This window comes from Denticeps clupeoides, chromosome 18 (assembly GCF_900700375.1).
Source record: "Denticeps clupeoides chromosome 18, fDenClu1.1, whole genome shotgun sequence".
Lineage (NCBI taxonomy): Eukaryota > Metazoa > Chordata > Actinopteri > Clupeiformes > Denticipitidae > Denticeps > Denticeps clupeoides.
In genome coordinates, this window is record NC_041724.1 from 3,686,463 (window position 1) to 3,699,866 (window position 13,404).

At 47.1% G+C, this 13,404-nt stretch overlaps 1 protein-coding gene across 5 annotated transcripts in view; it reads right to left on the bottom strand.

The window, feature by feature from the left end:
• unc5a (unc-5 netrin receptor A) overlaps window positions 1–13,404 on the bottom strand; it is a 113,713-nt gene that overhangs the window by 19,322 nt on the left and 80,987 nt on the right. For 2 of the 5 annotated variants that reach the window (XM_028959576.1, XM_028959573.1), the window contains 3 exons: window positions 8,272–8,436; window positions 1,047–1,268; window positions 128–427 (listed from right to left, as the gene is read on the bottom strand). In XM_028959576.1, coding sequence (XP_028815409.1) covers window positions 128–427; window positions 1,047–1,268; window positions 8,272–8,436 — 687 coding nt within the window. The remainder of the gene's footprint in view (window positions 1–127; window positions 428–1,046; window positions 1,269–8,271; window positions 8,437–13,404) is intronic. The other 3 variants (XM_028959575.1, XM_028959577.1, XM_028959574.1) reach the window with 2 other exon arrangements.

Genomic DNA, 13,404 nt, shown 5'->3' on the forward strand with positions numbered 1-13,404 from the left:
TCCGAGGCAGGACTGTCTGGGAGAAGTGGTTCCGTCTTTCATCATTTTCTGAAATTCAGAAGGCGCTCTCCGACCCCGAGGCGCTTTTCCCGCCGCGCTCTTTCGAAGGCCACGTCTGGAAACGAACCTGTGTTGGACAGGGTCAGTCTCCCTCCCAGGAAGTTGAAGGTGCCGTAGGAGGTGTTGGCGCTGTCGCGGGGCAGCGTTTTGAAGTAGGTCTGGGTGGCCAGGCGGTTCATGAAGTCGTTGGGGTCGGCGGGCAGCTTCCCGTTGTGGAGCGTATGCGAGCTGTTGGGCAGGGGCTCCAGCAGCGGCCCGTTTCCCATGGAGAACTTGCTGGCGACGTCGTGCCGCGACCGCAGGGTCCCCTGGTAGCTCGTGGTGGTGGTGGTCAGGTCCGGCTGGATCGTCAGCAGATGGGAGTTCTCTGCGGGATTGGAAACAGGGAGGCGGCATGGGGGACGTATTCGGCGGAGAAAAATGCTCACATACGGCTCAGAAACAAGGAAAAAACCTCACAGACCAATCAATTCCTCTCGCTCTCTCTTCAGGCAAAACCCACAATCAATTCCGTGTTGAGCACAAGGAAAGCTTAGCAGTGGTCCTTTTTAAAAAAGACCAAATCTATAGCATATCCGCCGAGAATCCCCCCCCCGTCTCAGCTCCAATTCATCAGATTGAATTAGATTGAAATCATCGGCGGCACCACAACGTGCGGATCAGCACGTTGCTGGTGAGAGGGGGCCCGGGAAACGATGGAAAGCATTCATTTTTAATAGCTTTCGAAACGTGATTGTCATGTACTACTGTTTTTTTTTTTTTTAACTGAAAACACGAAAAAATAAAAAAAATCCCAGTGGGATGTTCTGGTGCAGACATGGACACAGGACAAAGATTTTTATTTTTTTTTTCTCCACGGAAAAATGGACACTGGCTAGCTGACGCGGAGACACACACACACACACACACACACACACACGGCGAGACGCATGAGAGACGGGGAAACGGGCGTCGGTACGGCGGGAGATCAGAGAACAATTGCCTACTGCTGCGGGCCGGCCTGCGCGCTGCCCACACACCTGGCTTGGTGGGTTTGATGCCCATGGGCTGGAAGCCGGTGGTGAGGATGGAGGAGTCGGCCACGTCGGCGTCCAGGCCCTCCTTCTTGCGCCGGTAGACCAGGACCACCACGATGAGCAGCAGGGTCAGACACAGCGCCACGGCCACCATGCCGACGTACAGAGCCACGTCCTCCACACCCGACGCTGCTGCAGGAGAAGCAGAAGAAAACACCATGAGGTGGAAAATTGGTCAAACGTTGGAAGATAGGTGGAAAGACAATAAGGAGGAAAAGAAAGATGACGGAGGAGAACCGCGGAGGAAGGCATGATGAAGATAATTAGTGGTGTAGTGTATGGAAAGACAGCATGTTTTTGAGCAGAACGAGAGTAGGAAGATTCTGATAGGATGGAGATAAGTAAAAACGGGGAAAAATTAGCTGGAGAGAGGAAATGCAGAATAAAGGGGACCACAATTAAGAAGACAATGATGAAGAAAAGAAAGAAAGGGGGCGAAGAACGAAAAGTGAGAGATGGAGTTAAAAGAACAGAATTACAAGGAACGTTTGAGAGCATGATAGAGGACAGGAAAAGAAAAGAACAAGAGAGGAGGGAGTGAAGGACCCAGAGCAGGATGTTACCGAAAAGTCACGATGATGAGTGCGAAGGAGGAAAAGGAGGAGAGACGGAAGGGATTAGATTCTCCTCATTTGTAAGGAAACGACTACTGGGACGAAACGATAAGAAGTTCCTCCCACAAGTTGTTCTCCAAAGTTCTTCCTGAGTCACCAGCTTCCCAGCCAAGAGGTAATTAGACAACGGCGCCCTCCCTCTCACCTGGCTCGGCTCTGAAACCCAGCTCGCCCAGAGCCTGGTCTGGCAGCTGAACTGCATCAGCACAAAAATACGCATTTAACCCCCCCCCCCAGTGTGCGGGGAGATATAAAACAAGCCCGTTGTCTTGCGGCGCCGCCAGGACCCGCCGTCCAGAGACCGTCACATCAAAAACGCTTAATCGCTGGTGTCAGTCGGGAACGGGATTTGCCACGGCTGTCTCCGAGTTCCGCCACTGGGAGTGCTGGGAGTGCGGGGGCGCGTTTCCGTAGGAGGAGGCCGCCGCGGCCCCGGCCGAGTGTGAGTGTCAGCGGCGCATTAGAATCTGTGAGTGATGGCCATTACACACACACACACAAATTGACAACAGGCAAATGCGGCACGATGGCAGCGCAATCGTTGACGTCGGCTTCGACCGACCCGGGGTCTTTATGCTCAGTCACACCTTCAGCCCGATATGAAAGCTTCACAATGTTCCAGTTCAACCGCCGAACCGGCCTGTCAATTCCGGCAGCGACAGCTTCCGCCATTTCCATATAATTGCAGACTGACTGTCAATCTCTGTAGGCAGAATTAGCAATTGGTTAAAGATCGAATTAAGCGTCCGTCACGTTTTTTTGGGGGCTTTTCTCGTTTCGTTTTCCTTTTTTTTTTTTTTAACCGCAGCAGGTTGAATCGGGTTACCCTGGACACCCGAGACTCCAGCGAATGGCTCGGTCAATAATATGAGACCATAAGTGCAAGGAAGAGCAGGTAGACGGCATCACAGAGATTCCATGACGTTTAGTCGATTGCGAATGACGGAGCGGATGCAAACAGGCACTTGTGTGTCCCGGTATCGACGGCGCGTTAAGTGCATCTTTTGTATGTGACATCTCCGCTTTGCGGGGAGAATTATGACACAATAAAATGGCAGCTCCTCTCCATCGTGGCTGAGCGCGGGGCCTCAGAACCGGGGACTCTGTGTTATTCTGCTTAAGATTTAACGCTTCCGATTGTGCGGGAATCGCGAGGGGAACTTAGGGACGTCGATATTCGCTGTAGCAATATTCGCCGCGGTGATTCACGGCACCGCGGGGGGCTGCGGCGCGTCCCGCCACTCCAGTAAACACAGTTTCACCGGCATTAGTTGCTGCGTGAGTCCTGTAAAAGGCCAGGGGAGGGGCTTTGCCCGGGTGACCTTCAATATACCTGTCCCCGCGATGCGCACACCCAAACAGCGGCCCTTTGTTGACGCCCCTCACCTCTCCGATTCCCTCGCCGTGCCTTTGTTCTGGCCGTAATCTCCTTGAGTTTATCAGAGCATCACTAACTGGAGGTTCTATCAGACCCAGCAGGCGCAGTGGCGCTGCGATACCCGCCGGTCGGCTGCGGGCCCGGCTCTCAGGCCCTCTGCCCTGCCCATCGATTTTCACGCCGTGGGCCAATCATTGAAAGGACGTCCATCACGCTTTAATTGACACAGCTAATCAGGTTTTATAATTGGATGGATTCCACCTTATTTTACCCGAGAGCGTCTCCTTTCACATCGCTCCACTCAATCGCTCTACTGTGTCATGTGGCTATTTTGCTATTATCTTTTATCATTTTTATTTGTTGTTGCTTTTATAATTAAAAAATGTGTTATTATATAAATTAATTTATTTTTATTTCTCAATTTAACCCCTTGATTAAATTAATATTAATGTTTTATCACAGTTTACCTTTTTTTAATAATCACTTTTTGACTGCATAAAAATATTATATAAAATTATTATTTTTATTAGTATAACTATTATTACTATTCTTAATATTAATTTAGATGATCATTAACGTATATATAGACATATTTTGTTACTTGCTTAACATTATTGTAACAATACATGTTTTTTACCACATTGAAAAAGTGTCCTCTTCACTTGCTTTTTTCCCCTTCAGAGCTGTCCATATATATAAAAACATTGATTATATTCTGCTGGGTGGTATGAGTTATGACTGCTGACTTCTTGAAAATTTTTCTGAGACTGTAACCACTTCAGTGGGAATCTATTTAGCGGAAATGAAATCTCATATACGTCTGCGTCTCCTCTCAGCAAGGGGCTGTGGGACGATGCTGGATTTGGTAGTCGATACCTGCGCTGCACTGGCACACATGGCGCCGCTCTGCCCCACCCCCCCTCGCGCTCTGCTCATTGTGATAAATACCGACCTGCGGTCCCTCGCAGCATTGCCCTGGGCATTCATCACCCGGATTCGCAAATATCTCATGGCCTGCTTTGGACAGACTTTTCAGAGATGAATAATGCTGTGGATCTTGGGGTCATGGGAGTATGGCTACTAAAATTCCCACATCCTCTGAATGTGACCATTACTGTCCGTTACAATATAATCTTTCCAACAAGTAAAGCACGACCTGAAAAAAACACCAATGCAAAAATGAAACTTTTAAAATATTCAACGAGCAAAAATTTACATTCACAATTTAGTAAAGAGGCACACAACAGACCCACATTTGCAGGTTAAAGTTATTTGTTCGATTATTTCAAAAGACTAATTATTTCCAAAGAGCTTCAAATGCTATGCTTTTGAATATGTTCATTAACTTCATTGCACAAATTAAGCTGCTAATTAGGGACGTTGCTTTCATTTGCGGCGCCTGCTAATGCAAGCTTATTTTACTACATCACCCAGTTTTTGTCCCCTAACACCTGGTTCTGACTGTTCTCCACTTGGGCACATGCCAGACGGTTCATTAAAATCCCACGCTGCTCATGGACTCATCGCTGTTATTTCACCCAAGCTGCTTTTTGGTGGAAATATTAATGCGTACAGCATGTGAAGAGATGCGGGTTACGGTGGCAGAGCACGCTTCCGTTTAACCGCAGTTACACAGCCACTAACCTGCTCTTGGTTTTATCCCACAAGGGCAACTTTGGATGAGGAGGTTGGATTGCTTTTTTTGGAGTTACAAATTAAGACACTGAAAAGAGCACAAACACAACTGCCCATGACAGCGTTTTAACATGTGAAGAAATAAACATTTTGACGCACTTATGTAAAAACTTCAATGTAGTAATTATTTATTTTGTATGAATGCGCCATAAGGGCCTGTGTGAAAGGAATTTCAAATGTACCTGTTCACACAAAGTTACATTGTAAACTGTCGCAAACACATTAATTGAAGCTAGCATGCTAACTAGCTAGCAGCGCCTGATCTTGTAATACCGGTGTATTACAAGCTATAGTAAGTTAAGTGAGTTACTATGTCCAAGCGTCTGGTACATTGCACATCAATTGATCAATATCCATCCATCCTCTAAATCTAGTTCCGGCACAGATATGCACCCAAATGCACAATAATTCATCTCGAAGGTGGTAGTAGCCTAGCGGGTAACATGCTCGCCTATAAACCAGAAGACCCAGGTTCAAATTCCACTTACTACCATTGTGTCCCTGAGCAAGACACTTAACCATAAGTTGCTCCAGGGGGGGACTGTCCCTGTAACTACTGATTGTAAGTCGCTCTGGATAAGGGCGTAAATGTAAATGTCTCTGCCTTTTTACAAACTGCATGTTTTGTAAGAAGCAGATGCATATTTTCACAAAACCAGTGCAAATACTTCTTTATGCAAATAAGATCTGCTCCACAATTCTCTTTGAAGACAACAGAAAAACTTTGTTGGTATACTTCCCTGGTTCCTAGCCGCTACCCTATTTGTCCTAATATGAAACAGTCCGCAGCGCCTTTTTAACTTCTGTAAAATAACATCAGAGCCACCAGCTCTTCCCATTTGCCCTTTCATTCTCCGCAACAATACAAACAGTTATGGTGTGCGTGCATGTTTATCGGGGACGAGCGCAATTAATCATTCAGGCACTTGCGGAATAAAATAGCCCACCTTTGGTTGAGCACGGCTTCATGCAGACAAAAGGTTCGCTCCATTCAGTGGAAGTTTTTCCTTTTTAACAGCTAATTACCCCCAAAACCAAAGCAGGAGAGATGCGGGACTGGCCAAACCAGACAGAGGCTCCGCATATTTCCACAATTCATCACGAGGCTCATTGTCTTTGGAGTCGCATCTGCCGGGAACAGGCTGTGGTGGTGGGGGGGAACGGAGTAAAAAAAGGCTGCACGCTGGCAGCATGTTCCTGTGCGCAGTCCGTGGGTTTATGCCATTCTGTCTAAGAGCCTTTATGCATGTGGAAAAGTCCTGCACACTCCTACGCCACCATGCAACCGACCCGGCCCCGGATTTGTCCGTCGCCGAGCTGAGTGGCGGCTGCTACACTGCTACTCGTCCGCGATGAGGACACGTTGGAATGCTTATCCAAATGGAAATCCAAATACCAGTCCTTTGATCCGGGGGGATGCAGGCACCATCCTTTGATGTCCATCTGCCTGGTCCTACACCCTGCCGAGGCAATTTCCCCATGGCTCCCATAATACGGAGCCTGCTCCTTTTAATTCCACAATATGGGCCAATTAATGGCATACTGACTCACTGGGAGGAGGAAGAGGAGCGAGAGGAATAAATGGAACGGCAAACAAGTCATTCTCCGTAGCCCCTTTTCTGCACAGACATTCGCCTGTTTAATTCCAGTGTAAGACTTCTTGAGCTTCCTGAGCTTTGGTCGTCAACACAGAACCGAACAAAGCCACATAAAGCCCCGCAGATGCGCTTTTACACAGCATTCCGGAAGCACAGACGGAGCGTTGACGTCTAGAGCGACACAACATGCTGGCCATTGGAATGTGGCCGTTAACTCAGTCCACTGCTTGAATGGTAAGGAGATCGCAGAGATGGTGCTATAAACCACACCCCTGTCCTGGAATGCATGCTTTTCCTTTTTGCACAGATTTTCTGCTATATAGGCATTAAGAAAATCCCTCAGCGAATCGGGCGGAAAGTCAACGTTAAGGTATTAACAGTACTGCAGTATTGTGCAAATTCAAGCAAGTAAAAGTGCAGTATTGTAATATATATTTTTTACTGCTATTGGTGCATCTCTGCTGGTTCTTGCAATGATTGTGTCACCGTATGTAATGTCCACTTTTTGGATTATAAAGAGAACTCTTGGACAGTAATGAAATAAATGAAATGTATTATTTTCATTACACTACATTTTATAAATGAATACCTTACATTTTACAGTTTGTTTTTATAGCCACTTGGTTCTGCATAATGCAAAAGTGTTTTCTGCTTATGCTAATTCAATAGACACCAGTGTGAGAGTAATTAATGACATTCTATTAAACATTCTATAAAAAGCCCGAGTTGATTTAGTAAGAATCCTGTTACAAAAATGACAACTGAACACTGAAGCCATAACAAAATCACAGTTCTTTCACTTTTGATACTTCAGTACATTGAAATATCCAGCCGCTGTGGACACAAGCCCGGGTAAATGGCGAGGGTTGCGTCAGGAAGGGCATCTGGCGTGAAGCTTCCAAATCAGTTGGTTTGTTCGCTGTGAACAAAGGAAATTGCCTTCAAATTTTATCTATCACTCTATATAATCTATTTCTGTTTGTCCGTCTCTGTTTCTGCCTGTGACAGCGGACAGCCAGGATTATTATCACCCAACACACCGCTGCAGCCGACTCTCGGCTGTCTGTTCGCACACGCCTCTAACCGATGATTATCCAGACTGCCGTACGTGGCCAAGGGGTAAACTCGCCAGCGCTGCTCAGGTTATCGACTCCACACCGACTGAATCATAAAGCTGCCGGCACACCTCTGAGCCGCCGATTGACCATCCCCCCTCACACCCTCCCCACCACACCTTTCAGAATGGATGAAGACCACGGCGAGATCAAACAGACTGCGGTAGGGGCGCGGCCCAGGCCTTGCCGAAGCGTTCACTCAGAACATGGGCTATCTGTGTTGGGTTAACCCCTCCTAAATAATTCACCAGTCGGCCGGCCCACTGTTTACCAACCGCCAGCCCTCCTGTAATAAATGTTATGAACGCTTAATAAATCCTTGACTAAGCCTAATAACCAAGGTGATGCTTTAAAATGACAACACAATAAATCATACACTCTTATAGTGGATCTGCTGAGAAGTTCCTGCACGCCAAACAGAATCCGCTCATTTTTTTAAACGTGCTTTTTGAAAGCACGTCATAAATAATGAATAGTGATGACAATAACCATGAAGTTTATTTATGTAGCAGCATTCATAAAACCCGAATATCCAACACAAAGGGATCTATGTTCACTCACTGTTGCTGCATGCTTTGCGCAGGGTGACGGTTTGAAAATAGTGCCCAAAAATACTTTTGCAAGATTTCCCTTTCAATACACAATATTTCATAAACTGTATTTCATCCTCTGCAAATCAATTCAATGAAAAAAATATGCATTAATGGGCGTAAGACCGAAGGCTTCTGTACTCACTCTGTGGGCACTGCTCGCTGGTACAGTTCAGGGACTGGAGGTCGACGCCCTGGCAGTCCTTGCCCCCGGTGCCAGGCGTGGGCTGGGTGCACTCGCGGCTCCTCCACATGGTGCAGTCGGCTCCACAGGCGGACCACTTGCTCCACTCGCTCCAGCCTCCGTCCACTGGGGACACACAGGGAGACCCCCGGTTAAAGAAAGAGGCAGGCGCGGCGCGGCTCACGGACACTGCAGCTCTGCCGGATGACCGCTGGGTTTTTTGAGGGATTGGACAGGTAACTTTTGCATGGAGTCTGATGTATGATTCACACACACACACACACACACACACAGACTGATGCATTTCCTCTGCTCCCTGTTCTACCGGCGTGAAACGTGTAGATCAGTAAAAGTGCCGCGGCATGGGCCGCTCGGGGGTGACGTCTCACATCCACATGCTGCGCCACACTGCAGAGAGATGTGGCCTCCGGAGTCATTACCTGCTTTCTGCTACAGGGTTTCTCACTCACTCACTCACACACACACACACACACACACTCAGAGCCTCGGACTCCTTTCCGCAGCTGTTAGCTCAGGACCACAGTATTACAGAGAGGATTGATGTCGGCAGTCTCTCCCCTGACCTAAGGTTGCCAGCTCCCGTGACACACTGCACAACAAATGGCTAGCGGCTTCTAGAAATGGAACCGTGTGTGTGCGTGTGTGTGTGACAGGGTCTGTGTGCATTTGAGGTAGTGGAGGAATTATGATTGTATGAACTCTATGACGAGTATAAACAAAATGAGGCAAATTGGTAAAGGGGAGCTGCAGACCAACACACACACACACCAACGAAAAAATGAATTTCCGGTTCCCTCCGCCGGCCAAGGAAGCAATTTTTGAGAAGCCGCATAATTCCGGGGCTCCACTGGAGGCCATAGCCGGGCTGATATTGAGACTGATGTGATGGCAGGTTTCTGGAAGGTTACTACAGGGCTAATGCGAACACAGGCGGTAATGAGCTCCCCGGGGGGGGCGGCGGTCTCTCTCTCTCTCTCTCTCTCTCTCCCACGTCCAGGCTGAGGCTGGAGGCGGGTTATGGGCCTGGGCCGCACGTGCCTTCCACATCCCACTCATTAACCTGGGCTTCATCCCGGGGCAGCACGGCCCGCCCCTCGGCCTGAAATGCAGCTGGGTCCGGGTTCGCCGGGGCTCGAGAACATGCAAGAATTCACGTGTAAACATGGCGCGGCATGAAGGATATCAAAAGTTGACCGAGTCTGCGGTCTGAAAGAAGACGATTTAAATGTCCACAATGGGCCTACCTGCATAATAGAATAAATGATTAGGGGCGTGTGTGTGTGTGTGTGTGCGCGCCTGCTGACACAGCCCAGCTCTCAATTCCAACTGTTACATTTGGTATAAAAGGCAGAACCAATCAGATAATTGTCCTTGCTGGCACCGAGCTGCCCGGTCCGTGGGCAGAAGGAATCATTATGCACGGATGGAGACGGCTGAATGGGGAATTAGCCGTCTTGATGAATACATTAGAATCTGGTGTCATGCGCCCTTTCTGAGTATCTGCACGAATTAAAGCGTTCAGTGGGAGGTGAGATCGCCGGTCCTTTCATTCCCGCCTTCTGATGCGGAAATGGACACCCGGGTTCCGGTGGTCATTCTTTATTTTATTTTTTTTGTGTGTAAACCCATTGCTGGAATAGTTGTTTCCTCTGCATTTTTTTTTAGCCCTTACAGATGGGTGGCAGGGGGGGCTGATCTTCAGCTCTCCATTTGCTGCTCCTCTGCTGGTTGTTACGACAATGGCATCAACGTTCAGACTACGCAAGTCGGAAGGACAGTTTTCAGGCTGCCGACCCGGAGAGTGCTGGACATTTTGAATGTTTTTTTTTCTCTTCTTCTTCCAGAACTCATCATCGTGCAAACAACTTCTGTTTTGCAAGAGGGTTACATCATATTCCACTGTTTCCTTTTCATAACAGAATGTTGTTTTTGAGACCCAACGGACCGGCTAGGGGTGAAAGACCCCTTGCAGCCTGATCCAATGTCAGAAAGTTGCACAGTGTGAACTGTCCGAAATAGAAATTCATCTGAAGTCAGGAGTCCTTCGAAAATCTCCCGTAGGTTAGGTTGAGTTGACTGATCATATGATTTATGTCATCTTCATACTCATCAACCATCATCAGTGATCTTAGTATTTAGTGGATTGGGACACCATCATCATCGTTATAATAATCCTGGAAGCCAGCGTTCCTGTATTAATCCTTACAATAAGTCTCTCTTGCTATTAATCTACAATGACCGTTCACTCAACTTGGACAAGTTGTCTAAAAACCATGCAGCAATCATTTCTGCTTAATTATTCAGGTTCGTCCTTGAAATTAAAGACAAAAACGCTCCTTTTCACTGCCAATTTATTACATTCTTTTGTCACAAAACTCTAAATTTATGGTGGGCCAAGTGACATTTTGTGTGACATGGCGGCGAGATGAAAAATGGCAATGATTCAAACGAGCAGCTTGAACAAAAGGGAAACAGCAGAATTTCCAGGCTACAGTCTTAAATAAAAGGAAAAAGGCTGAAAAAAGGGGCATAAAAAGAGATGGACTCCGCGTTAAAAACAAGCAGGAATGTCCCCCCCCCCCCAGCATCAGAAGAAACACAGCTGATTTCTAATCACGCTGCACAACAGGTTACGAGCGGGAGCGGGTCTCGGAGAGCCTACGGTAATACCATAACCCAGTAGCACGTCAGCACTGACATCTCGTCAAGGGCAGAGCTAAAGGGCTCCCGGCCGCTCTCGCCGCGGCGGCAGGAGGGCCCATTTGTCTCTCGGCTCCTCAAATCACAATGGCTGACGGCAGACAACCAGCCCCCCACCACTGGGCCGGCGTGCCCTTGAGCAGCAGACGTGCGGAGCCGTGCAATTACTTTCAGATCAGCGGGTACGGGCCCGAGTCAACACGCTTGTCTGTAATCTGGAGCTTGCGCCAAAAAAAAAACGTCGAATGCCTGATAAAACTGAAGCAACAAGATTACAGGGCTCCTCGCGAGGTGGATCCCTTGATACGAAGCGGATGTGGTGTCGGGGCCACTTGGCCCACTGGGTTTTTTTCCCCCCCTTCCCTTTTACTTCTGTGGAAAGATGAGAACTTCAGACCCAAAAATAGACGTTTTAAGGTGGAGTCTGTTGCATTGTATGTCTGGACTAATGTCTGTGTGCGTCCCCACTTGGTTGGACTGCGGATGCGCATTACTTACCCAAGCAGGTAACAGACAGAGATAAGAGGAAATCAGATGAGGCGAAATGAGACGAGAGCCTACACGAGGTAGGAAGACTGCAAGTTTGCATTTGCTTGTGCAGAGCTTTTATTTTTAACCCAATTTGGCTGAATCATATTTTATATAGGCCAGCGCTTTATCTCCCTCATGCAAAAAAAAAAAAAACACAAACATTGGGAGCGACTGTATTTTCTCAGAGCTGAAATGCAGAGCAACAGGCTCCCGTCCAGGGGTTGTGTAAGATTGCCGACTTGCCGGCAGTGTTTACTGAATCAGCTGAACTCTGAACCCTGAGCCTTGTTTACAGTCGGGGAAATTTCTGGCTTCTTTCTCTACAGCACTAAACAAATAAACAGATACATCAATCAAACGTCTAAAAAAAATTTTTTTTTTAAATAAATAAATAAATATTCAGTTCAGTTCTGTCAAATTAGTTTAATTAATAAATTAACCACAGCTTTATATAAAATATATACAAAAGATATAAGGATTAAGGATAAGGATTAAAAAAAAATCCATATATCAGTTAGAGGGCATGACAGATCAAATTAGCCATTAAACATTATTTAATCTGTTGGCCTATTATTTAAAAGAATAATTAAATATCCTGTATGTGTTCCCTCATGTACTTGGCCAATAAACACAATTCTGATTCTGATAATAGAGTACTAGCTTTTGGAGACCACAAGGGGGCAATCTAATGTATATAAATGTTATTTGCACGTTCATAGTCAAAACACCCGGATATTGGATACCAGATAATTAATAGCGTATCAACAAAGGATGATATACTGCTGTACTGTTATTTTTTTCTTCTTTTTTTTGTCTTTATGTTATTAAATGACCTTTTTGTATCTGCAACATGGCCATCTTTTGCTTTATGTGGTTGGGCAAATGAAATCCCTGTCACCACTTCTCTTATTCATTTTGAGGCTTTGCAGGCACCTGCAGCAGCCACTTCACCGGAGAAAGGTCTGGTGATTCATCAGCTTCAGAATAAAAGTCCCATTAGCAGCTATTAGCCCTTTTAAACTTCACAGTTTCATTTATCACGTTGGGGGGCTTAAATTGTCCAGGCAAATTGATTTCCTAATTTTCCAACATGCCTTCGATAATTTTCATTTTTTCAATCAGTCTCAAAAAGATTTTTATCTAATATAACTCCCTAGGAAAAAATACATTAGCAATTTTCATTGTGTTCCTGAAACATTTGAACCGTAGTTGCTCTGCTCATAAACTATACAATAGAGAGTGACAGAAAAATTGCGTCCTGAGACCAAAAGAGGGTGGCGTGATGATGGCGTCTCCTGCCCTGCCCTGGTTAAGGTGTCCCACCGCGAGTCAGCAGACAATGATTTATATGTGGAAAAGCGTGTCATGACGGGACTTTGAGGAGCTGCAGTTGTCAGACTGTGTCTTTTTTGCGATGCTTAATGGAAGTCTTTTTTTTGGGGGGGGGGGGGGGGGGGGTTTGATTTCTCACAGGGCTGGATGGGATGGGCTGTTGCTCCGCTAAAGTAAATGGCGCAGACGGGCTTGTCTTTCCCGATTAGCTTCGGCAGCTAGCCGCGCCGAGCAGCCGCCGGAGCCCCGGAGCCTCGCCCTGCAGGTGCGGTTGGCGGGAAAACGCACCTCGGCTTTAAGAAGGGGGGGCGAGGGAGGCCGCGGACCTCATCATTCGGCATGGCGAGCCTTCGCCCCTCGCCCCGGCGCAGTCTGGGCCCTAATCATGTGGAATCTATCCACAGTACCAAATTCCCAGCGGCGTGCTGCCAGACGCCTCTACTCCGGCCTTTTGTTTTTCGCTCCTCGAAACAGAGAGAAAAAAAAAAAGAAAAGAAAAATTTTGAGGGC